Source organism: Tursiops truncatus, chromosome 5 (genome assembly GCF_011762595.2).
Source record: "Tursiops truncatus isolate mTurTru1 chromosome 5, mTurTru1.mat.Y, whole genome shotgun sequence".
Classification (NCBI taxonomy): Eukaryota; Metazoa; Chordata; class Mammalia; order Artiodactyla; family Delphinidae; genus Tursiops; species Tursiops truncatus.
Genome location: NC_047038.1, coordinates 74,408,100 through 74,436,075, shown reverse-complemented (window position 1 = coordinate 74,436,075; position 27,976 = coordinate 74,408,100). Strand labels below are relative to the sequence as shown.

General features: G+C 41.9%; 1 protein-coding gene and 1 long non-coding RNA gene across 6 annotated transcripts in view; one reads left to right on the top strand and one right to left on the bottom strand.

Annotated features, from left to right (window-relative positions):
- Positions 1-164: 164 nt before the first annotated feature.
- SRD5A3 (steroid 5 alpha-reductase 3) lies at positions 165-17,120 on the bottom strand. Of its 3 annotated transcripts, none has more exons than XM_033857041.2 (5): positions 16,793-17,120; positions 9,354-9,496; positions 7,358-7,555; positions 3,841-3,975; positions 165-637 (listed from the first exon to the last, which is right to left on the bottom strand). In XM_033857041.2, the coding sequence occupies exons 1-5, from the start codon at positions 17,011-17,013 to the stop codon at positions 477-479; spliced, it is 858 nt and encodes a 285-aa protein (XP_033712932.1). In that variant the 5' UTR covers positions 17,014-17,120; the 3' UTR covers positions 165-476. The 3 variants fall into 3 exon arrangements, with proteins under 3 accessions (XP_033712932.1, XP_033712931.1, XP_073661387.1); XM_033857040.2 differs by lacking the exon at positions 165-637 and adding an exon at positions 1,775-2,770 and having other exon boundaries at positions 16,793-17,115; XM_073805286.1 differs by lacking the exons at positions 165-637; positions 7,358-7,555 and adding an exon at positions 1,775-2,770 and having other exon boundaries at positions 16,793-17,114.
- A 127-nt stretch (positions 17,121-17,247) lies between these two features.
- Positions 17,248-27,976, top strand: part of LOC109548834 (uncharacterized) — a 132,457-nt gene continuing 121,728 nt past the window's right edge. The window contains exon 1 of one of the 3 annotated variants that reach the window (XR_002174983.3): positions 17,248-17,396. This is a non-coding gene — a long non-coding RNA (uncharacterized lncRNA). The remainder of the gene's footprint in view (positions 17,397-27,976) is intronic. The other 2 variants (XR_012332008.1, XR_012332007.1) reach the window with 2 other exon arrangements.

The window sequence follows — 27,976 nt, the reverse complement described above, 5'->3', positions numbered from 1 at the left end:
TTGAGATATGTTACTTATCAATGGTCTTTGAATTTTCAGGTAACTTCAGTTATGCAAATGTTTACAGTCTCCTTAAACTATCCATTAAGCTTCATATAAAAGTACCGGCAAAGGCTTTTTTTTGGGATAGGAATTCTAGCAATAACCACTCATTGAATCAAAAACACAATACAGAACAAAGCTTTGTGGAGACAAAATAATCCATGCTACTGAAAGCAAATGTTAGTATAGAGGATGAGCTACAACTTGGAGACTTAAAAACAAAGGTTATTTTCAGTACACTTTTCTATTCAGTAGCTAATCCAGGGAATGCTGTCATGAGGTAGTTCAGTAACATTTTCCCGAACTTAATAGTAACAGAATTAAAGAGTAAAGCTATTCAACTAAGCCAATAGGAAAATCAAGAATCTCCAGCCCCAAGCTATTTCTGGATTATCCATGTGAAGAATCTGCAGACTCTCTCTGGTGTTCTCCCTTTAGGCACATGGACTATTTTTACCAGCACAAATAGCAACGTTGACTGTGATCTTGCAAGCACAATTCTCAATTATTCTCCACGGCTGAGCTTTCGCCAAAGACCACACAACTTTGTTCGGAGCCTCTTTGAGGACATCACTACTTCCTTTTCTGTCTTCACCTAGAAATGCAATGTTTGGGCAAGGAAGGGGGAGGGAGAGTAGAAGACAGGAGAAGCATGAGAAGGATGGCAAGAACATGGGGAGCACAGAGCTGACTGGGAACCCTCTCTCAGGGCCCGACAGGCTTCTTCACAGGGAATGCTCATTGTTTTACTTAAAAGTACAATGAAATTCCAGAATAGCAGACAAATTCCTAGTCTAACCTAGTATAAAACCGTATGCTAAAGCAAAATACATTTTTCTGCCCAAATAATATTCTAAAATTATTTATGCCATTTGTGTGGCAATTAAGGCCAAAATGCAATATGCTTTACATTTCTGGTGTAGAAAGTTTTGTTCCTGAGTCCCGGTCCTGAGGATGGCAAATCTAAATGATAAATGAAATGACTATGTCATTTATTAGATGGAATAGCTGATGGAAATGGTATTTGATTATTGGGGAGAAAATGTTACTTCAGAAATCTAAGCACTTTAGAAAATGTGCTGATGTACATATATTGAAAGTTGGGTTAAAAAGAATCTGTTTACCAGCTTCGGTTTACTACTCCAGAGATGCAGGTTGGGAGGATATTCTTAGACTGTGCCTTCCATGCATGTCTGGTTAATAATGAGGTGCTTTCCCCCATAGCATGGCACATCTTAGTGCAAAACTTTAGTACCTAGTAGACTATAAGAAGATATCTGTATAAAAGAAATAAAGTTAATACCTCAGCCAGTAAGCCAGTAAATCTTATGCTGCACGAATGTGCAGTTTTTTACTGCGTTGCTCAGGCTATAGTATTATTTTCTACTTTCACACCATGCAGTTATATCCACTTGATTTAATCATGGATATTTTCTTAACATAAGCTATCTTAAGTGCAAATTTCATTTTTAAATATCTTCAGATTCATTCTATTAGTTAAAATACACTCAGGCAGACATTAATTCAATTTGAATAACTACATATGAATGAGGCTACAGCACTATCCAATACCGGGAGCAAGTCAGTTCCATTCATGAGGGCTTTTTATGCATAAATATAAAAATATTTTATTTCAGATGCTTACACTTTTAAGGTACTCCCTAGAAAGGGATGTCAAAAAAATATTAAATAAAAGAGGTTTCAAACTTTGTTAGGCTATGATTTGAGGGGGAAATGACTATTGATGGTTACATAGCTGGAAATCTTTGTGGTAATAAGTATAAGCTAACTTCAATCAACTCACTTTTCCCAGAATCCATTGGTGTGAAATTATACATTGTTGTTATTTTCAAAGGCTATTCAGCTTTGACTGATATGCAACAAGCAGTTACTGAGCATCTGCTATATTGCTTATTGTGTAGTCTAGTTAATTTGTCTGTAGCAAAAACAAAGCCACAGATGACCTTATCTCTTCCACTGTGTGTGTGTTTGTTTGAAGCTGTTTGTATATTCTTGATTAGTCTGTTTTTGAAGCAGCTTGGAAAAGTCTCATCTACTTTTTAGCATTTGGTTGCTTTTATAAAGCATCTTAGAAAGCAGACATAGCACTCCCAGGTCTGCCAGAAGTATTTCTTCTCTGAAGACTCAATTTCTTCCATTGTTTAAAAAAATTTTATTTATTTTGCCACGCTGAGCAGCAAGTGAGATCTTAGTTCCCCAACCAGGGATCGAACCCATGCCCCCTGCAGTGGAAGTGCGGAGCCTTAACCATTGGACTGCCAAGGAAGTCCCAAGACTCATTTTCTTGAGTGGTATTGCTTTGCTCATGCACTGAAGACTTCTGGTAACAGAAATGGACCAGAGACTTTTAAACAGTTCTACAGAAATTGTACTTTGGTCTCTAGACTTTGTTGTCCTTGGGAATTGGAACTGTCACCTGGTGTGCATTCCTCATAACTGAGATTATCTTAAAACAGAAATGGTAGGAAAGCTTTCCTGTGCTTCGGGTAGGAGACGAATTTGCTTTTGTAGAATTTGTGGCTGAGGAAAGCTGACAGAGCCTGGCTGAAGAAGACATATGTTACCACGAGCCACCAAGTTAAGTTGTGGAAACCAAAGGTGACAGCCATGGAAATGTAGATCATCAGCTCTGCCAGGTAGTTAGGGGAAGAAACGTATTCAAACCAGTCTCCAAAAGGGATTCGGTGGTTACAGTGAATGACCACTCCTGAAATGGAAAAAGAAGATACCCTGAACATTTGAAGTTGCCAAAACGAAGTTTTACCACTTCACCCTCCAAATAATTTATAAAACTCATTTAGAAAAAGGTGTCACAGACCTGTACAAACCACCATCCTGTCACACCTCCATTGTCATTCTACTACATATTAAAAAGTCACATGCTGAGGTTATACTAACAACTGTAAATACGTTTCGCCAACAATCCTCCAAGCTATTAAGAACTCAGACACCAGAGTCAGACTGCATGAGTTCAAATCCTAGCTCTGCCACTTACAAGCTGTGTAACTTTAGATAAGTTGCTTAACCTCTCTGTGCCTCTCTTTCCTCATCTATAAAATGAGGATAAGACTGTACCCGCCTAAAGCGAGTTCTGTGAAGTTACATATAAAGCACTCAGAACAGGGCCAGCACAAAATAAGCACTTGATAAACGCTGAATAGTACTATTCCATTTTTAATATTTCAAAAAGTCTAATAAAAACTGTAACTGTGATAAGTCAACACAAGTTAACTAAAGAGTCAAGGTTTTTTTGCTTTAGCTGGAATGATACTAACTTGGCACAGTAATACTAGGGCTCACATGCTGGTTAGACACATATATGCAGTGTAGGCCCCAAAATGTGGGCACAGAATAGAGTTGCAGAATGTCAGGGCTAGACGGTGTCAGGGAGGTCTTTCAGTAAAATGCTCTCATTTTACAGATGGGAAGATCAAGACCCAGAGAGTCTTGTCAAAAATGAGCATTGGAGGGCTTCCCTGGTAGTGCAATGGTTGAGAGTCCGCCTGCCGATGCAGGGGACGCGGGTTCATGCCCCGGTCCGGGAAGATCCCACATGCCGCGGAGCGGCCGGGCCCGTGAGCCATGGCCGCTGAGCCTGCGCGGAGCCTGTGCTCCGCAATGGGAGAGGCCCGCGTACCGCAAGAAAAAAAAAAAAAAAAGAGAGCATTTGATAGATTAGTCAACTAATTAGGGCAGGAAAGAAAAGAGAGAAGTAATATGTACACCTAACTTCTGAGGGCTAAAATCCACATGCAGTGGTTCTAAAAGATATCTCACCTGCTTTATTTTTCCTGAGATTTCCGAGAATGACATGACACTTATACTGATGGACAGACGACCAGATGAACATCATCATTCCGAGGATATGGAACCACCGAGCTTGCATCAAGAGATTTTTCCCTATCACGTAGACTACAGAAATAAGAATTATCTTATTAGCCAACTCTGCAAAATTTCAGAGGCTCAGAGCATTAAAAAAATCATATAATCAGTAGAACACCATTACCTACTTATTCTGTTCTTCACGACTGGAAAATCATCCTGTTATAATTTCCCAAGTACAGAGGGGAGAACAGCATCCCTGTGGATGAGGGAGGTGTGCTCCTCAGCCAGGGGCAGCTTCAGGGGCCCCTGGCAGAGAATTCCATATCAACACATTCTCTTGCTCCTTCTTCAAGTGCTTCAAGCACAGGGGTCAGCTCTGTCTCCCACTCTTGTGATGCACTCTTGTGTGGTGAGACTACTTAGCATTTTTATTTCTAAGCCTGGTTTTATGTCCTCTTTCTTACAGTCCGTCAGAAAAACACTTCCTAAAGGATCTCATCCCGAGCCATTTCTAAGGAAACCTTTAACGCTGACTTGACTGGCTCTGGCCAGTGAAGAAAATCACTGGAAGTAAAGGCTAACAGTGGAACTTCTCAAAAAGAGGAGAAATGGAAACTGCAAGATAAAGACCAAAACAGTATCCCTTTCTGATTAGAGAGAATCTAGTCAGAGAGATTTTGTTTCAGGAGTAGAAACACTCAAAAGTTTCATCTTCTTTCTTCTCCAGCTACCAAGAAGACGTGAAGAATGCAGGTTTTCTAAGGACTGGCATTAGAAAAACAAATTAAGGACTTCCCTATGTTCAGCAGGAAGCAGTGAGGCTAGTCAGGGATTTGACTGAAAAAACAAAGCTGTCCATTGACAACGGGGAAGAGCCGGAGGCTCTGCAGCCAAGAGGGAGCCCCTACAAAGTTGATTCAGGTAGGAGAACCAAGGGTCAAGCTATTCCATATGGGTACCTGGAGGCAGGACTCAGCTGATGACAGCTAATGACTAATGACAGTGCACCAAAATCTAATTGTGTTAATTTCTTTTAAAAACTTGCTTTCTCTAAACAATCTACCATAGTCTCTTAATGTTGACTAAGTTTAGCCATTTAACTAAATAGTTATATTTTTATAAGTTAAAAATAAGCAGAATATGAAAAATAGTTTTAAATCAGAGGGCTATAAGAGCAAGTCACCACAGGATTAAAAGTTGAAGCAAGTGTCTGAGAGTTCATGTTACAGCCAAGTCACCTACTCTAAAGGCAGAGAAATTACCTATGAGAGAAAAAAAAATTTTAAGAGGAAGTTTTGATACAGGAAAGGGGAGGCAGGAGGAAGGCTATTTACTGAGAGTCTAATCTGTGTAGTATTTAGTTACTCATTTATTCATTCGTTCCTTATTGAGTGTCTACTGAGTGTGGCATCTCTCACAAGGGATAAAGCAGTGGGTAAGTCAGGTGAGGTCCCAGTCCTCATGAACTCACACTCTAGTAGCAAGAGATGAAACAAGTAAAAAAATCAATGACCAAGATAATTTAAGGTACAGATGGTACTCTGAAGAAAAAACAACAGAACAATGTAACGGAGAGTGACTGGGGGTGGACCCTCTAGACTCTGAAGGCAAGGAGATGTGAAGATATGGGTAGTTTACAGATACACTTTCTTTCCACTTTCACAAGAACCCTCTGAAATCAGTATATGTCCCTAATTCCAGATGAAGGTTCTGAGGCTCTGAGATGTTAATAAGCCAGAATTCAGACTCAGGCCCATCTGACGCCCAAGCCCCTGTCCTTTCTATCAGACTCTGCAGCTGGCAAATGCCCCAGTGTTCTCTTCCAATGAATTCCTGAAACCAGTCCTCCCCATACTGTCCCAGATGATCTCTTGAAGGACAGGTAAGTGAAACACAAGTTTCAGAAAACTTCAGAAAGGAGTGTCTACAAGCTATTTTGTGGGTGTCTCAGCAGCCTTTCCTTGACTTCTTATACAGGAAGGAAGGTGGAAGTTGGGGTCCAGCCAGCAGAGGAAACTCCAGGAGAGATATGTAATGCTAACAGACTGCAAACTAGTGGGTTACCAAAGTGCTTTGGAAAGCTCCTTTGGGTAAAAACCTCGGACTGTTCTCCAGGAATGACGGCTCAAACCATGACATGGGAGGCACAAGGATGCCACAGCCAAAAGCTCAGGGAGGAAAAACTGACTTACGTTCAGAGAAATTAGATGGAGAGATGCTAACTGAGTGGCTGGAGCCAATAAACAACTCAGGAATTGAGAAAGAGCGTCAATAAGTCATACTTTAAAATCGTTCCTTGCGCCATGGAGGCCACGGGCTGTCCTACAGCAACAGAGAGAGAGGCCAATCAAGGGGCACTTGACACTGAAATCAAACCTGAGGAGAGAGCTCACTCACTGAGTACTGGAAATATCCAGACCATGGGCTCAATTTACAAGGAGGGATAGGGCAGCTTTAGGAAACAGGGAGACTTGGGCTTAGAGAAAACAGCTGTGAAGGACCTACCCTAGAGCGTGTGGGTTGACGGATACCAAGGATGCGAGATGAAGTTAAGCTCAGCACTAGAAAACTCATTTCCATCACCCAAAATGACTTGAATTCTTTATGATAAGCATGCACTGTTTTTACAAAAACCATGGTCAGATATGTCAGATATCCAATCCTCCCTCTCCCCCATCCCCCAAATCACATTTCATTTCCTCCTCATAAACAAGGTCATGATTTTGCTTCCCTCTTCCTGGCTAGTGAGAGCTCAGAAGTGTTAAGGCACAATTTTGATTTACCACAGTGCTCTTTTGTCCTCTCCGCTCAGGCTGCCTCACTTGAAATAAGCTTTGTTACAACGGGAACAATCACAAGAATGAGATGGCAACAAAATGGCTCCCTACCTCCTCTTCAAATCCCAACTATTCACCATGAGCTCAGGCCACCCTTTCCTCCTCTGGTATTCCATGATTTCACCCTGCACAACAACTTTCCCTTCCCCACCCTCATCCCTCACCCCTCCACCCCTGGATGATGAGGCTTTGGTGAGGCAGCTTGGCTTGCTGACCCTTTCTCCTGTTCCAGTGTGTTCCCCTGCTTCCTGTTCTACTCTTGACCACACTGCCTCTTCCTTTCCAGACTAACTCCACAGAAGTTCACTGACTTCAATCCCACTGATGGAAACCCCACATCCCACTTCTTCATCCCTAAACCAGGCCTCCTGAAGACTTTGCACTTTATTCTCTTTACTGAAGGCATTGCTGCTTACATTGGTGTCTCTCAGGTTTTAGCAGTTATGGTTGTGATGTGCATCTGCTAGGCACCCTTGGGCATGCTGACTTTTTAAAGCTACAATTAGAGCCCAAACTCCTCAAATGCGAAGTGAACTCCTACCTTCTAACTTCCATAATGCTTGGTGGAATGCTTCACCCGGAGTCCCTCATATACCCAGTGACTCAGCTGACAGACCCCAGCAACCACTCACCATTCCTGCCGTCCATTGGCACTTGGCTCAACACAGTTAGGCCAACAAGGACATAGTAGACAAGTCCAAAACAGTACTGCACGACGTGAATCATGGCATTGGAGAAGACACTGACATAGAAGCACTCGAAGAGTCTTCGTAGGCTGTGTAGCCACAGAAACACTAGCACTAAGAACGCAGACAGCACGAGCTCACCCCCTACAATTCAGAATGGAACACACTCAGCATCTCTCTCTCCAGGACTAATCCAAAGTTATGATTTCCCCTACTGTTAAACAGGGTATTAAACAAGATCAGAGCTTGGAAGGGGCCCTAGATATCATCCAGCCTAACACCTCCTTTGTTTGGCAATGAGGGAGTGAGCCAAGTGAAGTCAAGGCATTTGGCTCAAGGTTACACAGTAAGCTGGTGACAGAGCTGAGACAGACTCGGGTCTCCTGACTCTACGCTGTGATGTGAAAGCCTTCTGGGTTACATGGCTGTGAAGGGATCCATGCTCTCAGAACCCAAACTCCATGGTCTCTGGTCCCTGGCACTAATCCCCATCTGAAGATAGTCAGGAAGAGTTCCTGGATGACCTCTGAGCAAGGACTCCTGGTGGGATCCCTGAGGTCAGTGGGGAGAAGAGACACAGGCATATACAGAAGCAGAAAGGGGGATGGGAACAGAGACAGGAAGAGTTATGCATTTCTTTCTGTATTAAAAAAAAAAAGAAATTATACTTTTGGGGGACTGTGAGACTTGAGATCTATCTTCCTATCTGCCTCTCAGCCCTCTGCCTCAAGAGAAGTCTGAAGAAATTCTGGTTTTTAAAATGACATAAAATCTAGATGTTTTTTAAAAATGTTATCACACACATCATAAAAATACAATAAGGACACAGCCTAATGAATTTTTGCAAAGTACACCAGCCCATCCCACCCATACGACCAGCCCCTACATCAAGAAACAGAACACAACCAGCACCTCGTGCTCCCCTCCAGGCACTGCCCGTCCCCGCACCCTCCCACAGGTACGCTCTATGGAGACTTCTATCACACAGATTGGCTTTGCCTGCTTTTCTCATTTAAATATAGTGAAACCTAGCTCTAACTCTTCAGGAATAGGATAAAACAAACAACCAAATACAACTCCTCACAACCACCCTTCAAATATCAGAACCCAGCCAGCCCCCCAGTAAGCAAATGAAGAGGTAAAGTTTTAATGGGTGAAGTGGGATTCACCGAGGTATCTTCCCCTCCCAAGTAGGATCTGCATAGCTTTTTCTTTCCGTCATCTTTTGCAACAAGTTCCTCTGGTTATACAGAAAAGGACTGTTCCTAGGAAGCCAGCGGTTTGGCTGCTGGAACAAAGGACAGAGATAGCACCAGAACAATTTGTTTCTAATTCTGCCCCTCTCCTGATGCCTGATATTAATTGAGGCCACTTTATGGTTTTCACCTTCAATTCCTTACCTTTTAAATTGTTCTGTGTATCCTTTATTCAAGGCACAGTGAGGCAAATTTAAATGCTATTTTGTAATCATCTGATCAACAACTATTTACAGTCAATTTTTTTTATACAACCAAAGCCTCACAGCATAACAAACATTTTTAACCTGTGATCAAAAAGTAATTTTCTATCAAATTTCTGGAGTCCAGAGGCATGATTGTGGTTGGAACTATATATATGATAAATGTTTCAAGGCAAACCTGAGGGATCCTAAAGTACTAAAAATATCAGAGGGAGAACAGCCAGTCCTGTTCAGCACAGCACTTGCTGGGAAATCAGGGATGAAGAGCTGACTCTCAGCTCTGCCATGATCTCAGTGAAGGACTTGGGGCCTTCCCCTTGGCCATCTGGCTGTGATCCACGCGGAACCCTTTCTGCCCCACCCTTCACTTCCCAGCCCTGCCAAGAAGCTGAGAGTGGCTATGAAATACCGAGAACACCTCCCTGCAGGCAGGAGAGACAGGAACAGGATACAATGGTTGGTATTAGCCAGAGGAGTTGTTACCTCGGAATTGCGCAGCCCCAAGAATTCTGAGTAAATGATGAAGCCAGTTTGGAAAAGGTGCTCCCACAAACAGAGACTGAGTAAGGCTCCAAAGCAGGAAGCCATTCCACAGCACTGAGATGATATAGAAGTGAGAAAAATACCTGCGGAGGGAAAACAAGTTAGGTAATAATCAGAGTGGATCCACTTTAAGCCTTTATACAGGAAGACTATTTTTAGTTTCCCTATCCTCTTTCCTCCATTCCGCAAGTATAGCTTTGCTTTTTTAATAGAACCTGAATCCTACAGATGTTCAGATTTTTGAAATTTCCTTTCAAATGATGGGACTGGTTAACTAATAAGAAAAAGAGGCTTCCTAAAGTCAACAAGAACATGAATGACCTTGTTAAACTTAGATGTAGGGTTAATTAGCTCTCTCTTATCTTCAGGTAACAGGATTGGGCTCAAACTCAAAAATAGGGGCCCCAGGGCCTGGCAGAGACAGCCTAGATTGTGCTAACACTAGCCAAATCTGTGGAAGATTTATAAATCTCGAGTGATATTGCTGCAATAGCCGTACAACTGTTACACAAGACTTGCACAATCACAGGTTCTCAGGGTTGCAAGAAACCTTAAAGGTCTTCTGATTCAGTGTTTTCTTAAATTGTGTTGATCTAAATTACTTTTATAATAACATGACAAATATTAACTCATAAAACTAGCTATCAACTCCTGATGGGTACCGCTCTCATACAAATACAATACATATTTTGCAATCATGACAGTAACGAATGAAATAAATAAAACCACAAAACCAATAAAAGTTGAAATTAGTAATTAGCAATGTCAATTTAACATGAAAGATTATGCTGGTTTGCTGCAAAGGAATCACCTAATATGGCACCAGGGCCTAACATGCTTTTTTGAGGTCTCTTTACCTATACCTCTACTATTTTTCTCTAATCAAATCAATGCAAAATCTTTCTGACACTGCAGGGTGCCTGGAGGTCACCTGGCCTTCCCTGGTCTTCAATGCATCACATCTATATTAAGCCCTCCTTCTTGTCTCATTTATCTGTGATGCAGTAAGACAGCCTGGAGTCAATAGGATTACACATAGATTCAGGGACTCCTCTTCCAGTTGATTCAGAGTATGCTTGTATGTACCAGACCTCACAGTCCCCCAGACTATGCCCACAACCCGTCTGACAAACACTGATCTAAGCTGACCATTCCATAGCAACCCACTTATTCTCCCCACTACTGTTACAAATTCTATCACCAGATCTGTCCTCTCTGAGATGTCCTGTTATTCTGGATTCAGATCTTCTCTAGGCTCAAGAGCTTAGTTTCCTGCAAAGTTCATGCATGAGTGTCAAGTCTACCCCCTCGTCCCCACCCCTGGGCCCCTGGCCTTTGGTTGCCTCCCAGGGTCTTCCGTAAGACACACTTCCTAGAACTGAGCCCAGGTCTGGTCTGAGCCAGCAGAGCAGAATGGCAGCTGCAAGGTGCTCTGCAGGCTCCCATGGAAAGGGGAGGGGCCAGCTTCTGAGGAGCAACTTTCAGCCGCTTTACCTACTTCATGTTTTCAAAACAATTTACTGAGCACTTAGAACATGCTAGGTGATGTTCTTGGAGCTGGAGACGCAGCAGGGAGCAAACTGAGCAGGTGGCTGCCGTGATGAAGTTTATCTTTCGGCAGACAGTCAGCAAATGAACCTGTAGACATCTAGCCCAGTGCTGGGTGAGGGAACAGAGACGGTGCAGAGGGGAGGCCATTCTGGGTGAGTGGTCAAGGATGGCCTCTCTGGAAGTGACACTTGGCTAGAATGAATAACCTTTGTGAATTTCTGAGCAAAGAATGTTCTAGGGAGAGGAAACAACCACCACGAAGGCCCTGGGGCACAACAAAGGACACATGTGTGGAGGGTGCTAGGGCATGAAAAGCAAGGGCAGACCCTACAGGGCCCTGTAAGGACACTGGCTTTTTTTTTTTTTTTTTTTTTTGCGGTACGCAGGCCTCTCACTGTTGTGGCCTCTCCCGTTGCGGAGCACAGGCTCCGGACGCGCAGGCTCAGCGGCTATGGTCCACGGGCCCAGCTGCTCTGAGGCATGTGGGATCTTCCCGGACCGTGTTCCCTGCATCAGCAGGCGGACTCTCAACCACTGTGCCACCAGGGAAGCCCAGGACACTGGCTTTTAAGTGGGATGGGAAGGCATCTGAACACAGCAACCTGAAGTAATACTTTATGTTTTAAAAATCCTTCTGGCTGATGGAAAAGTTCTGGAGATGATGACAGTGGTGATGGCTGCACAACAATGTGAATGTACTTAAAGCCAATGAGCTGTACACGCAAAAAGGGTTAAAGTGGAAAATGGTATGTCATGTATATTATATCACAATCAAAAGAAAAAAAGAGAGAGAGCATTGTTCATTCATTTTGGTCTTTTCTAAGTTAAAAAAAATCCCCCTGGTAAGGAAAGAGAATCGTCCAGTTGTGGGGAGACCAGTTAAAGAGTATTTCATTTCATCTTCCCAACAATCCTGTCAAGTTTGCATTATATTTACATGTGGCAGCTGAGAAAACTAAGGCTCAGAAGGTCAAGTTACTTATCCAAGGTCATGCAGTAAGTGGCAGTGTTGGCTCCACACTCAGCCCTGATGACTCTGAAGTTAAAATCACATGGCTGTGCTCCTATTCATGTGATCTAGACTTGCCGGAACCTGCTTTTCCAGCCCTATGTTACATGTACCAATTTATACCAAACCATAAGTCAACCAAATTACTCAAGAATGTTTGATATAAGATGCTAAGCCACATTTTGCTGTGCCCTCCTTGTGCCATGGGGTTTTGATTCACAGGCAGATTGTTTTCCTTATTCCTACATTTTGCACATTCTATCTCTTGTTTTGCTTGCCTTATTTCCTGCTACAGGAAACGTGTCCTACTCTTAATTCGTGGTTACATCTGTTTTTTGAAAAGACCCAGCTCTAGCCTCAAAAGCAGATCTGAAAACTCTCCTTCCTTCTCTTCTAGACGCTCTCCCTCTTTTCCCCCCTTGGCACTTTGCTTAACTGAAGTGAACCCCTGGGAGCAGGGATATGGGGACCCTTATGGTAGCTCAGGGCTGGGCACCAAGCAAGCACTCCTCTGACTTAACAAACATTTTGGTGCTTAGTATAAGCCAGGGACTGCTCTAGGCTCTGGGGATACAGCAATGAACACAAAAGACAACAGTTCCTGCCCTCATGGAGCTTATACTCACAGTTACACACAGAAGTAAAATTTACACCATGTCAGTAGGTGATAATTGCTAACAAGAAAACTAAAGCTGGGAAGAGACGAGGAAGTGCTGGGGATGGTAGTATTATACTTTTAAACAGGGTGGGTAGGGCAGGCCTCGTTGAGAAGGTTATACCTGAGCAGAATTATAGGAAGTGAGGGCATAAACCATCTGGCTATTTGGGGGAAGAGCTTTCCAGGTAGAGGAAAGGCCTCTACAGGGCGAAGGCCCTGAGGGGACAGAAAACAAGCAGAGAGACCCAGAAAACTGGATTGGAGCCACACGAGGGGCAAACGATAGGATCTCAGTGAGGTGGTGGGGACAAGACTGTACAGGGTCTTGGGCTCTTCCTGGGAGTGAGCTGGAAGCCACTAAATGGTTCTGGGACAGGAGATATCTGATCTAACACTACTTGCTGATTGCAAGAACTGATCCCAGGACCAGTTAGGGGAGTCATAGGTTTAATTAAGGAAGGAAACCAATGGTTCCTGAGTTCTGACGAGGTGCCTGGCCCTGTGCCACGTGCTTTAACGTCATAACCACCTGTATGAGGAACAGGTGCTATTATGCTAACACTCCAGTCCATACCACCACCTCTTGCCTGGAGCACCCTTAACGGCCTCTTACCCAGTCTTCTCCACACAATGGCTAGTCATCCTCTCAAACATAAATCACATAATGCCATGCCCCCTTCCCCATCCTAAAGCTACTTTCCACACACTCAGAATAAAATCTAATCTCCACTATGGTCTGTAAGGCCTGCTGTCTGTCCTGGCCTCCCAAAATAAACTCATCTTCTGCCCTGCCCCTTTCTGATCATCCTTTCTAGTGCTGTCATCGGCAACCCCATCTTGCTCATGATCAAGTAACCAGGCTGGATTTCCTCTGAAGCACTTATTACCATCTGAAATTATTTTGCTTGTTTTACAAGATTTGTTTACATATTTACCATTTTACAAAAACAAAGGCTCCAAGGAACCTAGAATAGCTCCTGGCAATAGTAAGTACTCTATAAACAATGGTTAAATAAATGAATGAAAGAGAAGGTACCACATCCAAAGTTACTCTGAGAAAGCAGTCAAGTTAATCAACAAACCAATTAAAGCTAAAACCTTTTTTTTTTTTGATTCATTCAAAACATTGATCGAGGACCTTATTATCATCAGGCATTGAGCCCGAGATATGGTAACAAACAAGACAAATGTAAACATATGGAGTTTACAGTCTAGAGCAGGGATTCCTGACATTTTTTATCCATCATGCACTCCTTTGGCAGTCTGGTGAAGGCTACATGCCTAAAAGACATAGGGATAAACGAAACCAATTATGCTGAAATATAGGTAACACAACCACTAAGAAACATTTGTAATATATGTGCTTCTTAATTAATGTATTAAATAACAAGATATAGTGGAGGATAATACAGTATTCTTATAGTGAAAATAATGTTTTGAGGTCTCCTCAATATTTTTAATATAACATTAAAAAATTTGTCACAAAATTGCAGGAATTGCTAATTCTACTGTGGTTTGTTGATTACATTCACCATTAAAGTGCCAAATTTCAGCTAGAGGTTAGTGAAATAAAGATATAATTTTTTCCAATCCAATTTGCCCCAAATTCTATCCACAGATCCCCTGGACTGCAGGTTAGGACCCCTGAACCCTAGGAGGGAAAGTCTGGATGGTTCTCTTTGTCTCTACAGCTCAATTCAATTGCAATGTTTCTATAACATTTTGAAATATTAGAAACAGAAGTACTTCCATATACACTATGCAAGTCAAGAGCACTGTGACTCACGTTCGAGGTCATGTATTTATTCAGACTTTCTGGGAAATCAAAACTCCAGGAAGGGCTTCCCTGGTGGCACAGCGGTTAAGAATCCACCTGCCAATGCAGGGGACATCGGTTCGAGCCCTGGTTCGGGAAGATTCCACATGCCGTGGAGCAACTAAGCCCATGTGCCACAACTACTGAGCCTGTGCTCTAGAGCCCGCAAGCGACAACCACTGAACCCGCATGCCACAACTACTGAAGCCCGCAGGCCTAGAGACCGTGCTCCGCAACAAGAGAAGCCATCGCAGTGAGAAGCCTGCGCACCTCAACGAAGAGTAGCCACAACTAGAGAAAGCCTGCCCGCAGCAACGAAGACCCAATGCAGCCAAAAATAAATAAATAAAATAAATAAATTATTTTTAAAAATTAAAAAAACACAAAAAACAAAACTGCAGGAACCAAAAGAAAACAAGAAAAGCAACTATCACCTTAATTAAAAAAAAAAAAAACTACCAGGCAGGGGTAATGGAATCAACATTCCATGAATTCAATTAAGGTTTAATTCTTTCCTCTTTAGGAAAAAATAATCCCAAACAAATCCACCTAAGCTCTTGGGTGCAGAAACGTGATATACAGCTGCCTATTTCTAAGTGTAAAAATTACAGGCTTATTTTCACCTTTAAGAGTACTACTGAATTCTGAACAAGGAAAAATATTTAAATATAGCATCTAGACATTTTTGCCTTTCATGACTGGCCTGGGTTTGCTGCACCTTCTCTAGTATGAAAAGGAATTTTAGTTTAAATTTAGAAAAAAGACCAAACAAAACACCATGGAAGGGTCCGTTCTAGAATTCTGGAAGAAGAAAAACACATAAATTATTTCATAATATAGCAGAAGTTACAAGGAGCCCAAAGAGTACCAATTTTGTAGTAAAGAGTAAGGGAAAGGTACAAAATTTGTTTCTTGGCCGTCAAATATAAGGACAGACCGGAGCAGTAACAGGTAGGGTATGGGAGCCAAAGAGGTAAGTGCTGGGAATGATTTGAAATATGCCCTCTACTCCAGAAACAGTAGTACCTTTTCTAAAATTCAGAAAATAAATTGTTAGAACTCACACTCTCAAAAAAATTTTTTTCTTCACCTTGTAACACTAAAAAAATGACAATCTAGGAATGTTCCTGCTATGAAATAGAAAAGTACTACACTCAAAACCTGATGAAAAATAGGATGACCGGAAACTTTAGCTTACAAAGAGCTTCTAAGAAATAGGAGGTTTAATCACTGTGTGTGAATCGTCTACTTCCCAGAGCCTCATTCCCGTTACATTTCCTCAGAATGACCTAGTGCTCGCTTCTCAGTGTTAATACCTGATGAATATTTCTGCAACAGTCAAAAGTGGGAAGCCAAGTTTATTTAGACTCTTTCTTGTCTGCAGACCTGGGGCACCGCCTATGCGAGGTTTAAGTGAGAACCAAGATGTTTTAATACATCAGAAACCCTATCACATTTCTCCAGATTCCTTCCTAAACGCCAACTTAGGCTGTATCTCCAAGAAAAGCCACTGCTATATTCCTACCGTCTAGCAGTGTTTGGCTGACTCTTCCCGGTAATGTTCTGAATTTAAAGAAAAGCAAACAAAAACCGAAACTATAACAAGCCTTACAATTTCTGAAAGAATGCTATTGAAGTCCTAACGATTTAATCTCTCGTTGAACTTAGTTATGAAATCTGCTGAAAGTCAAATGGTGCTTAGGGACCAGGCTTGCCTAAAATGTGCCATCTTGGGGAACATTTCTCCAGGGGCACCTGCCGAGATGCGGGTAAGGAGCGTCAGTGCGATCGAAGGAGGTGGGCGCCAGTTGGTGACCCGCGTCTCACCCTTCATCCTAACTGTTTAGAGTTGGGAAACAAATACGGGACACAGAGGCGCGAAAGGAGGGCCTGCCTTCATTTTTAGTGAGTTCCGGCGACCTCAAGTTAGCTTATGAGCCCCTAGAGTGCAGGAGAGGGGAAACAGGAGAATTTTCGGAAACTTTAATTTACCGCCTGGTGACCGGGCCTAAATTGGGAAGCGCTGCCATTTACCCCGAAGGAAAGGCTGCGTGCGGCCAGAAGTTCACGTTCCTGCACCCCGGAAGGTGCGCGCAGCTCAGCACCCTCGGTGTCGACGGACACTCGCGGCATTCAGCCCCCAGCGCCACGCAGCGGACGCGGGCAGAGCCGGAGGGCGGGCCGGCGTTGCGCCGCGTCAAGGAGCCCGCCTGGCCTCCCGGGCCGGTCCGCGCCGGCCCCGCCAGCCCCGCGCCCACCTCTGCTGCCCCCTGCCGGCTGCTCGAGCGGGGCGCCCCCGGCTCTCCGCGCCTAGGCAGCCAGGACTCGCGCCCGGGCGCGGTTACCTCTTGGGGACATCAAAAGCCCGACAGGCGGCCGGTCGCGACGGCCCCCCTTCCTTGGTTTTTCCATAGCGGATCAGGTCCTGGAAGAGCGCGCAGCCCGGAAGCAGGCCGGACGGCACGAGCTGCAGCAGTAGGGTCAGCAGGAAGGCCGCGGCCAGCGTGAGCCACACGGCACGCAGCGGATTCAGCGCCGAGAGTTCGGCCCCCGCCCAGGGAGACATGGCCGGCGCACCCGGCGTCCGCGCTCCTCGGGCCCTCGCCACCCGTTGGCGGAGAAACAGCCACTCGAGCGCGGCGCGCCGGCCTCAGCCGGGCGGGACGTGGGTGACGCAGCGCAGGGCTGGGTCGCGCTCGGCCCCGCCCAGGACACGCCTCCCGGGAGGAGGCACCGCCCCGCCGCGCGGAATTCTTGGTCTGGGTCTTGCTGGAGCTTGTTGGTCGCTCTATCACTAGTCTGAGTCGGGGTTCCTATATGGAACCCCAGAAATACGACTCAACAGTATGATTTAAAGCAGCGGAACGAACAAGACTACGTCTGCAAGTCTTCACTGCAGCACTGTTTTCATTGGAAAAGTGGAAACAATCCAGAATGTTCCACGTTAAGGTATCTAGCTAAATTATGGTACAATAACATTGGAGTATCATGAATCCATTAACATAATTATGAAGACGGTCGAAACACGGAAAACTGCTTATGATAACTGGAACTGTAGGTTAAGCGAAAAAAAAGACTAAAATATATAGCTATGATTGCGAACAACTATATTAATATGAATGTGTGAATATATGGATGAAGAAGGCGGGACATACAAGAAAATGAATAGTTGTATTAGGATGTTAGGAAGGTGTATAATTTAAACGCGTAAAGTAGAAAGTCAAGACAATTGCACGTACAAAAATGAAAGTGGTAAAAATTCTATTTTAAAAACTGCAGTCCTCTCCCTACTAGAGTTCCACTTCTTAGAGGCAAAGTTTTTAACACCATCTGCCGTTTCTGATATTTACTCCGTGTAGTGACTGCTATTTTTATTGACTCATCAATTTTAAACAACATTGATTTTCAGTTAGGACAAATGTAAATTTAACTCTTTTAGGTAATTTTTTTAAAGCCTTGAAAATGTCAGTGCTTAAAATATTGTATGCCTCTTATATGACAGGCATCGTTTTGCACACCAAGGACAGAGAGGCTTACAGGACAATGTCCCTGCCCTTCTGGAGCTTAGGTTCTTGAGGTTGGGTGGCAGGTGAGGGGTAGGAGAGGGGAGTGGCCGCCCTTACCCCAGTGTGATACCCTGCATTTGTGTTGAATGAGCCACAGGGAACTGGGTAGGAAGGTTATTGTGGCTTGAACAGTCCTTTGGAATGTTAAATGTGCCAGCTTCTTAAGAGTTTTGGTTCTTTGTTCAAGGACACTTCAGCCTTTACCAGTGACTTGAGAAACACGTGATAAAGGTTAGTCAAATTGGCCTTCCAGCTGGGACAATGAGGTCTCTCTGTATGACCTAGGGTTTCATCTGCAGGGGTCACCTCTTCATTGTCTCTTCACTGTTCTTAGGTTAACCCCATAGAAATGCTGCTGGACTTTCTCGAACATCTTTCCAGACAAGCTACCTGGAAGTTCATTGCAGGGATCAAGTTTCCTGAGTGGGAGGTTCTCTTGTAGTTACCTGATCTGGGGAAGGATCACAAAACAGTGTGTGTGTGTGTGTGTGTGTGTGTGTGTGTGTGTGTGTGTGTGTGTGTGTGTGTGTGTGTGTGTGTGTGTGTGTGTGTGTGTGTGTGTGTGTGTGTGTGTGTGTGTGTGTGTGTGTGTGTGTGTGTGTGTGTGTAGTGGAAACAGGAAAGACTGAAGCTGGAGGGAAAAATTATCCCATGTTTTCTGGCTTGAATTTTAGTTAGAGTTCACAGCTCATATTCAGACAAGCCCCCTGTAGAGGGCAGTGGCTGAACAGGAAGCCACAAGTCAAACCCTACTGTAAGCATTTGTAAATGTTGAAATGCTTACTGGAGTGAGTTATTTCAAAAGTGGAAAACCAGGCTAAAGCCTGTTAGACTGATCATCGCCAAGAAGTATCAATCAGTTTTTGTCTTTCTTCATTTAATTACCTGCACTGTATAATCAGCAAACCTCTGGCTTGGCCTGCAGTAAATGACAATGCCGTTTTTCCAGTTGTTCAGGCCAAACCCCTTGAACTCAGCCTTGATTACTCTCTTGCTAAATACAATCTGTCAGCAAATCCTGTTGGCTCTACCTTCAAAATATGAAACGAAAATTCAATCACCTTTGGAGTCAGTGCTTTCCTGAAGGCCCTAGCTAGCTCAATAAATAGGAGAAAGAAATAACAGGTCTACAGACTACAAAGTAAGAAACGAGCTGTTATTATTTGAAGGTAATATGAAACTCCAAGAGAGTCTGCAGATAACATATTAGAACTAATAGAGTTTGGTAAGGTTGGATACAAAAATCCATTTCTAAATATTGGTCATTTCTATTTCTGAGCAACAAACAGAAAATAAATGCTTTAAAGATAACATTTTCAGTGGCATAAACTTATGTGTCTAGGAATAAATCTAATAAAAGGTATGTAAATCTTCAAAGAAAATAAAATGTTAACTGGTATTAAAGAAGACATATTTAAAGGGAGAGATATACTAAACTCACAGATCAAAAGACTCAATATAGTTAAAATGAAAATTCTCCCCAAGCTGATTATGGAATAAATGTAGTACCAATCAGACCCCAGCTTTTTATGGAACTTAAGAAGCCGATTCTAAAATTTATATGAAAGTAGGAAGGGCTAAAGATAGCTAAGGTACTCTCAAAAATAAAAAAGAGGACTTGCTTCATGAGATAACAAGACCAATACAGAGATGTAGTAATTATGTCAGTATGGTGTGGAAGCAGGGATAGACGAAGAGACAGTGGAGCATAATGGAGAGTCCAGAAACAGAACCTCCTCCCACTTCCCACACTCCCTTTATATTTCTCCATAGCCTTTGCCATGCCATGCCATGCCATGCGCATTCATTTCTTAATTTAGGAAGCACATTTGTACCTCCTGGTACATAGTGTATGCTCAGTAATTATCTGTGGAATGACTGAACAAACTTACTGAGCCTCCACCATGCATAAGGTTTTATACAGTAAACTATGGGGTGGGGTCCACAGGGCCATGATCATAGGCTCCTTGAACAGCATATCAGAGTGAAAACCTGGGGGCTTTGGAGCAGACACACTTGCATTAGACTGACTGCTCCATTACTTACAATCAGCTATGTAACTTACAGTCACCTCTAAAATAGAAGCACAGGGTGTTGTGCAGGTTGAGTGAAATTATGTATGGAAAGCTTTGTACACAGAATAGGTCCTCAACAGGCGTTAACACCTCTGCATTATCCTCATCTGTGCATTGGGCACGATACAATCTTCCTTAAGGAGATCCAATAAGATTCTTCCAGATGAAAACATCCCACGCACCACCTGTCACACAGATGTTCAAAAATGCTAATTTCACATACATTTGAAAAAATAACCACAATGAAGCAGAGAAAAAGGGCTAAATGGGTGGAGGGGTCATTTCTAACTGGCGTGGTCAGTGAAGTCTTCCTGAAGGAAGCTAGATCTTGAAGGATGGTGAGAGTTCCTAATAAACGAAGGGCCAAAAGGGAACGAGAACCTTTTAGACTAAGGAAATGGCATCAACAAGGTCCTGTTTTGGTGGTGGTGGTGCATCAAATCTCGGTGAAAAAAGTTACCTTTGTTCAGCATTTGCAAGCAGATGCAGCGTTGACATCAGCTGCAAGTGTCTCTGATTTGGTGCCACCGCTTCTCTGGCTACATGATTTGGCTTCCCCTGCTGAACAGAAGACCTAGGTGTACAGCACACTATGTCTGCAGTATTTAGTCAGCAGACAGCGACTGAATTTTAAACAAAGGAGTTACATGATTAGACCTTTCAGTTCATTCTGGCAGCAGGGTGGAGAATGGATGGGATTAGGCTGGGGGCAAGGGTGGGTGAGATGAAAGGCAGGAGAGCAGGTAGAAGCCTTTGTAAAAGTTTTGTTGTGGCCTAAAGGAAAACTCTGCCCGTGGGGTGTGAGGAGTGAATGCTTCTGAGACATGTGTGGTTTGCTGCTTTTCCTTCCCAGCCTGAATTCATGCTCTATTGGTGCTTTTTTTTCTTTTTTTTAATAAATTTATTTTATTTGTTTATTTTTGGCCGCGTTGGGTCTTCACTGCTGCACGCGGCCCTCTCCAGTTGCGCAGAGCGGGGACTGCTCCTCGCCGTGGTGCGCGGGCCTCTCACCATGGTGGCCTCTCCGGTTGCGGAGCCCGGGCTCCAGGCACGCGGGCCTCAGCAGTCGTGGCACGTGAGCTCTAGAGCGCAGGCTCAGCGGCCATGGCTCACGGGCTTGGCTTCTCCGCGGCATGTGGGATCCTCCCAGACCAGGGCTCAAACCCCGTGTCCCCTGCATTGGCAGGCGGATTCTTAACCACTGCACCACCAGGGAAGCCCCTATTGGTGCTTTTTTTCTACTTCCTATTACACACACACACACACACACACACACACACACACACACACATTAGTTCTCATTCCTGTTCGTCTCTTGCAGTGGCCCTGCAAATCCCCAACCCTGTGTGGACCCAATCACCCACTTTCTATCAGAGCTACTGAGCAGGATGGGCTCATTATAGGATTGTGACCTGAACTCACGGGACAGCCTGAGCCATCTGACAGTCCTTTCATTTGCTTTTGTCAAATTCCAAGCCCATCATCCTGTACTGAGTCTTCACAACCTTCTCCTTCCAAATCACCTGGCACTTTGCCGTATCACCCTTTGCTCTCAGAAGGTTATCTGAATACCTACTTCACAAAAAAGGTCTTTGGGTTGCACTTTATGCACCTGTGGTTATATTGATGGCCACACCTGTCTTTACCTCCTTTCTACCAATCAGGCCTGAGCAGGTGACTATAATCTGACTGCCTGAATCTTGGCACAGCTGCTGGGCTTGCTCCTCTAGCTCTTATCAGCATTCTGCCAGAGTCTTGAAGGTCTCTGGCTTTATTTCCCTATAACTGAGCCTGGGGCCCATGGCTTCCCATTCCCTCAGCCTGTTTGCTCTCACCTGTTCTAGGTCAATGCCTTTCCTGCCCTAAGGTCCAGTTTTGCCTTATGCCTTCTATTCCATCCCATGTTATGGGTTGAATTGTGTCCCACAAAAAATTTGTATGTTGAAGTCCTAGCCTTCAGTACCTCAGAATGTAACACTATTTGCAGATCATATTTATTCATTCAATATATTTTTCAAGCACAAGCACTTTTTGTTACCATATGCCCTCTTCCCCATCCATTAAGAATAATCTTCTCCCCACCCTTCCGTGCTCAACCCTGCTGATGGGACATGCCTCAGGGTTTTTTGTTTTCTTAATTAATAGACTTGACTTTAGAGCAGTTTTAGATTTATAGAGTAATGAGCAAAGTATAGACAACTCCCATATACTCCTTTATTATCCTTTTAATGTCCATGGGATCTGTAGTGATGTCCCCTCTTTAATTTCTGATATTAGTAATTTGTGTTCTCTTTCTTCTTTTTTTAGTTAGCCTGGATAGAGGCTTATCAGTTTTATTAATTTTTTCAAAGAACCAGCTTTCGATTTTGTTAATTTTCTCTATTGATTTCCTGTTTTCAATTTCATTGATTTCTGCTTTAATTCTTATTATTTCTTTTCTTCTGCTTACTTTGGGCTTAATTTGCTCTTCTTTTTCTAGTTTTCTAAGATTGGAACTTAGATTATTGATTTAATTTTTTAATAAATTTATTTATTTATTTTTGGCTGCACTGGGTCTTCATTGCTACATGGGGGCTTTCTCTAGTTGCCGAGAGCAGGGGCTACTCTTCGTTGCAGTGTGCGGGCTTCTCATTGTGGTGGCTTCTCTTGTTGCAGAACATGGGCTGTAAGCGCGCAGGCTTCAGTAGCTGTGGCTCGCTGGCTCTACAGTGCAAGCTCAGTAGTTGTGGCACATGGGTTTAGTTGCTCCACGGCATGTGGGATCTTCCCAGACCAGGGCTCGAACCCATATCCCCTGCATTGGCAGGCAGATTCTTAACCACTGCATCATCAGGGAAGTCCTGATTATTGATTTTAGATCTTTCTTTTTTTCTAATATATGCATTCAATGCTATAAATTTCCTTCTAAATACTGCTTTTGCTGCTTCCCACAAATTTTGATAAGTTGTGTTTTCATTTTCGTTTCGTTCAAAATATTTTTAAACTTCCCTTGAGATTTCATGTTTGACCCATGTATTATTTAGAAGTGTGTTGTTTAATATCCATGTATTTTGAAAATTTCCAGTTTTCTTTCTGTTATTGACTGCTAGCTTAATTCCATTGTGATCTGAGAGCAGACATTATATAATTCTTATTTTTAAAAATTTGTTAAGGGGTGTTTTATGGCCCAGAATGCAGTTTATTTTAGTGAATGTTCCATGTGAGCTTGAGATAAATAAATATGACATGATAAGTGGAGAGATAGATCATGTTCCTGTTTTTGAAGATTCAGTGTTGTTAAGATGTTAATTCCTCCTTTATTGATCCAATTATTCAACATAACTACAATTGAAATCCCAGCAAGAATTTTGTGGAAACTGACAAGATGAATCTAAAATGTATATGGAAAACAAAGGATCTAAAATAGTCCAAGGTAAGATCAAAGAAGAAAAAAGGTAGAGGATTTAAGTGATCATATTTCAAGACTTAATATAAAGCTATAGTAATTAAGATAGTGTAGTATTGGTGTAAGGATACATAGTTATGTAATAAAAATTATTCCATAAATAGACCAACATATATCGGTTACTTGATTTATGATGAAGGCTGCTTGCAATACAGTGAAGAAAAAGGTCTTTTCAGCAACTGGTGCTGGAGCAATTGGCCATCCACATAGGAAAAAATATACTCTTGACCTTTACCTAATACCATACACAAAATTTCATTCAAATGATTCATAGACTTACTGTTCAAGAGTAAGGGGAAATAAAGACTTTCTGGGACAAACAAAAATGGAGAGAATTTGCCACCAGTAGACCTACCTGGCAAGAAATGTTAAAGAAATTCTTTAAAAAGAAGGAAAACAATGTAAGTCAAAAACCTGGATCTACATAAAGAAGTGAAGAGCATCTAAAAAGGATTAAGCGAAGGTAAAATAAAAACTTTTGATCTTGCAAAACTTAGTTATTCCAAGAGTTTGTAGCTACCTTAGAATTTTCTGTTTCCGTTATCTGTGAACGAGGAGAGTTTTACTTCTTTCTTTCTCATCTGGATACTCTTATTTATTTTTATTGCCTTATGCACTGGGTGAAGCCTCCAGTATGTTGAATAGAAGTGGTGGGAGGAAACATCTTTGTCTTGTTGCCAGACATTCTTGCCTCATTCCTGATTTTAAGGGCAAAGGATTCAGTCTTTCATCATTAAATGTGATGTTAATAGTAGGTTTTACATAAACACCTTTTGTTAGGTTGAAAAAGTGCCTTTTATTTCAAGTTTTATTATAATTTTTTAAGTCATGAAAAGTGCTGAATATTATATAATTTTTAAGCACTGATTGAGATAATCATATGTTTTTTCCATTTAAAGTTGACCCTTGAACAACACGGGAGACTAGGGATGCCAACCCTCTGTGAGGTTGAAAATCCACGTATAATTTATAGTCAACCCATCTGTATCCAGTGTTCCTCTGTATCTGCCGTTCCTCCATATCACAGGATTCAACCAATCGCAGATTGTGTAGTACTGTAGTGTTTGCTGTTGAAAAATATCTGAGTATAAGTGGACACTTGCAGTTCAAACCCATGTTCGAAGGTCAACTGTATTCTCTTAATGTAATTAATGTCACTGATTTATGAAAAATATAGCAACTTCACATACTTGGGATAAATCTTGCTTGGTTACAATTTGGCATACCTTTATATTTAATTGGGTTTGACTTGTTAATATTTTGAAAAGGATTTCTTTGATTTCTTTTCTCATGAGGGATACTAGTCCACAAATTTCTTTTCTTGTAATGTCCTTGTCAAGTTTTAGTACCAGTGTCCTGTTAGTTCATAAAACAAGTTGGGAATTGTTCCCTCTTCCTATTTTCTCTAAAAGAATTTGTATAGGAATGGTTTATTTTTTCATTAAATGTTAACAGAATTTACCAGTGACAACATCTGGGCCTGGAGTTTTCCTTGGGATTGAGAGTTATGTTTATTTTTGTATCAGTTTAGGAAATAAATTTGTCCATATCTTCTAAGTTGTATAGTTATTCAGAATAATTATATTTACTAATTATAATTATTTATAATAATCTTGTATCCTTTTTAACATCAATAGTGATCTATAGTGATGTCCTCTTTTTCTTTTGTAATACTGATAATTTGTATTTTCTTTCTTTACCAGTCTTGTTAGAGTTTTATCAATTTTAGTAATGTTTTCAAAGAATGAACTGTTGGGTTTGTTGATTTTCCCTATTTTATGTTTGTCTTCTATTTCATTGGTTGCTTTTTATACATCTTTACTGGAGTATAATTACTTTACAATGGTGTGTTAGTTTCTGCTTTATAACAAAGTGAATCAGTTATACATATACATATGTTCCCATATCTCTTCCCTCTTGCATCTCCCTCCCTCCCACCCTCCCTATCCCACCCCTCTAGGAGGTCACAAAGCACCGAGCTGATCTCCCTGTGCTATGCAGCTGCTTCCCACTAGCTATCTATTTTACGTTTGGTAGTGTATATATGTCCATGCCACTCTATCACTTTGTCACAGCTTACCCTTTCCCCTCCCCAAATCCTCAAGTCCATTCTCTAGTAGGTCTGTGTCTTTATTCCCATCTTACCCCTAGGTTCTTCATGACATTTTTTTTCCCTTAAATTCCATATATATGTGTTAGCATACGGTATTTGTCTTTCTCTTTCTGACTTACTTCACTCTGTATGACAGATTCTAGGTCCATCCACCTCACTACAAATAACTCAATTTCGTTTCTTTTTATGGCTGAGTAATATTCCATTGTATATATGTGCCACATCTTTATCCACTCATCCGATGATGGACACTTAGGTGGCTTCCATCTCCTGGCTATTGTAAATAGAGCTGCAATGAACATTTTGGTACATGACTCTTTTTGAATTATGGTTTTGTCAGGGTATATGCCCAGTAGTGCAGTTGCTGGGTCATATGGTAGTTCTATTTGTAGTTTTTTAAGGACCCTCCATATTGTTCTCCATAGTGGTTGTACCAATTCACATTCCCACCAGCAGTGCAAGAGTGTTCCCTTTTCTCCACACCCTCTCCAGCATTTATTGTTTCTAGATTTTTTGATGATGGCCGTTCTGACTGGTGTGAGATGATATCTCATTGTAGTTTTGCTTTGCATTTCTCTAATGATTAATGATGTTGAGCATTCTGTCATGTTTTTGTTGGCAATCTGTATATCTTCTTTGGAGAAATGTCTATTTAGGTCTTCTGCCCATTGTTGGATTGGGTTGTTTGTTTTTTCTCTTATTGAGCTGCATGAGCTGCTTGTAAATTTTGGAGATTAATCCTTTGTCAGTTGCTTCATTTGCAAATATTTTCTCCCATTCTGAGGGTTGTCTTTTGGTCTTATTTATGGTTTCCTTTGCTGTGCAAAAGCTTTGAAGTTTCATTAGGTCCCGTTTGTTTATTTTTGTTTTTATTTCCATTTCTCTAGGAGGTGGGTCAAAAAGGATCTTGCTGTGATTTATGACATAGAGTGTTCTGCCTATGTTTTCCTCTAAAAGTTTGATAGTGTCTGGCATTACATTTACGTCTTTAATCCATTTTGAGCTTATTTTTGTGTATGGTGTTAGGGAGTGTTCTAATCTCATACTTTTACATGTACCTGTCCAGTTTTCCCAGCACCACTTATTGAAGAGGCTGTCCTTTCTCCACTGTACATTCCTGCCTCCTTTATCAAAGATAAGGTGACCATATGTGCGTGGGTTTATCTCTGGGCTTTTTGTCCTGTTCCATTGATCTATATTTCTGTTTTTGTGCAAGTACCATACTGTCTTGATTACTGTAGCTTTGTAGTATAGTCTGAAGTCAGGGAACCTGAATCCTTCAGCTCCATTTTTCGTTCTCAAGATTGCTCTGGCTATTCAGGGTCTTTGGTGTTTCCATACAAATTGTGAAATTTTTTGTTCTAGTTCTGTGAAAAATGCCAGTGGGAGTTTGATAAGGATTGCATTGAATCTGTAGATTGCTTTGGGTAGTAGAGTCATTTTCACAATGTTGATTCTTCCAATCCAAGAACATGGTATATCTCTCCATCTATTTGTATCATCTTTAATTTCTTTCATTAGTGTCTTATAATTTTCTGCATACAGGTCGTTTGTCTCCTTAGGTAGGTTTACTCCTAGATATTTTATTCTTTTTGTTGCAGTGGTAAATGGGAGAGGTTTCTTAATTTCACTTTCAGATTTTTCATCATTAGTGTATAGGAATGCCAGAGATTTCTGTGCATTAATTTTGTATCCTGCTACTTTACCAAATTCATTGATTAGCTCTAGTAGATTTCTGGTAGCGTCTTTAGGAGTCTCTATACATAGTATCATGTCATCTGCAAACAGTGACAGCTTTACTTCTTCTTTTCTGATTTGGATTCCTTTTATTTCCTTTTATTCTCTGATTGCTGTGGCTAAAACTTCCAAAACTATGTTGAATAAAAGTGGTGAGAGTGGGCAACCTTGTCTTGTACGTGATCTTAGTGGAAATGGTTTCAGTTTTTCACCACTGAGAACAATGTCGGCTGTGGGTTTGTCATATATGGCCTTTATTATGTTGAGGAAAGTTTCCTCTATACGTACTTTCTGCAGGGATTTTATCATAAATGGGTGTTGAATTTTGTCGAAAGCTTTCTCTGCATCTATTGAGATGATCATATGGTTTTTCTCCTTCAATTTGTTAATATGGTGTATCACATTGATTGATTTGCGTATATTGAAGAATCCTTGCATTCCTGGGATAAACCTCACTTGATCATGATGTATGATCCTTTTAATGTGCAGTTGGATTCTGTTTGCTAGTATTTTATTGAGGATTTTTCATCTATGTTTATCAGTGATATTGGCCTGTAGTTTTCTTTCTTTGTGACATCCTTGTCTGGTTTTGG